The sequence below is a fragment of the Pygocentrus nattereri genome, chromosome 10 (genome assembly GCF_015220715.1).
Source record: "Pygocentrus nattereri isolate fPygNat1 chromosome 10, fPygNat1.pri, whole genome shotgun sequence".
Lineage (NCBI taxonomy): Eukaryota > Metazoa > Chordata > Actinopteri > Characiformes > Serrasalmidae > Pygocentrus > Pygocentrus nattereri.
Window position 1 is genome coordinate 43442719 of NC_051220.1, and position 1010 is coordinate 43443728.

Here is a 1010-nt window from a genome sequence, read left to right on the forward strand (position 1 = left end):
TGAGATGGTGAAGAAGGTCTGTGGTGACCAGGTCACCAAAAATGAGCATTTTTGTGGATGTATTAGTAGAAAATGCACCTCCAGCACATTCCTCACATAGCATCATATAAACAGTCCACAGGGCAGGTTTTTTGATGAAGGTGTCCTACCTGTGTCTGCTGGCCGCTCTGGGCACTGTGCCCGCCTGTGCGTGAGCCAGGCCGTTCCGCTGGTTGTGCCACACAGTCCTGGCACTGCCACACAGCCCCAGCACCACCACCAGCAGCAGCAGTAGCAGGTCCATCCCTCGCTTGGAGAAAAAAAACATGTAATTTCCTCTAGATCTGCTCAAGCGTTCCTCTCCGAGCTCCTCATGCCAGCTTTCATCACCCACACGTTCCCTCAGCGCTTCAGCTCTCCTGCAGTGCCCGCAAAGCCCTCTACAGCCTCACTGCCATTCTTTACCAGCGCTCTGCAATTTCAGCTGCTACATCCAGTCCGACCGCCCGCTTCCCCAGCTCACTGGAGTTTGGAGCTGGATTTGAGCTTCAGGGCAGTTTGTGTGGAAACTCCTCCTTCTCTCCTCCTTCTTTGCTCTCCCCTCTCTCTCTCTTTTCTCCCCTCCTCCTCTACTACCCAAATGACTAATCCCAGGAAGAACCCTCTCACACAGGCAGACTACTGCTGAAACTCACTCTCCTGGCCTGTATATTTAGGAAAAGAGGGAAAAGGCCACGTGTCTATGAACCTGACTGTGCAGTCTGGATAGCACAGAAGAGCCCTTTAAAGGAAAAGCCAAAAAAAAAGCCAACAGTGAATGGTCACTTAAAGGAATGAGATCACAGAAACACGGAATTTTACTCCTTTTCTTCAAGCAAAGGAGTTTGATGCAGTACGGAAAAATGACTTCTGTTCATTCCATGAATTTTAGGCAGCTTTCTGACATTTGCACACCAACTTTGTGAGACAGGAGAAGATTTAAGCTTCAGTCTGCCTGCTGAGCTTTAACTACATCAAAAGCCATACACTTT

The 1010-nt window shown here is 49.3% G+C and overlaps 1 protein-coding gene across 1 annotated transcript in view; it reads right to left on the reverse strand.

The window, feature by feature from the left end:
- Nucleotides 1–500, reverse strand: part of emilin1b (elastin microfibril interfacer 1b) — a 55163-nt gene extending 54663 nt beyond the window's left edge. The window contains exon 1 of the mRNA XM_017686313.2: nt 150–500. Within this exon, the coding sequence (XP_017541802.1) occupies nt 150–307 (158 nt within the window). The 5' untranslated portion in view covers nt 308–500. The remainder of the gene's footprint in view (nt 1–149) is intronic.
- Between the last annotated feature and the right edge of the window lie 510 nt (nt 501–1010).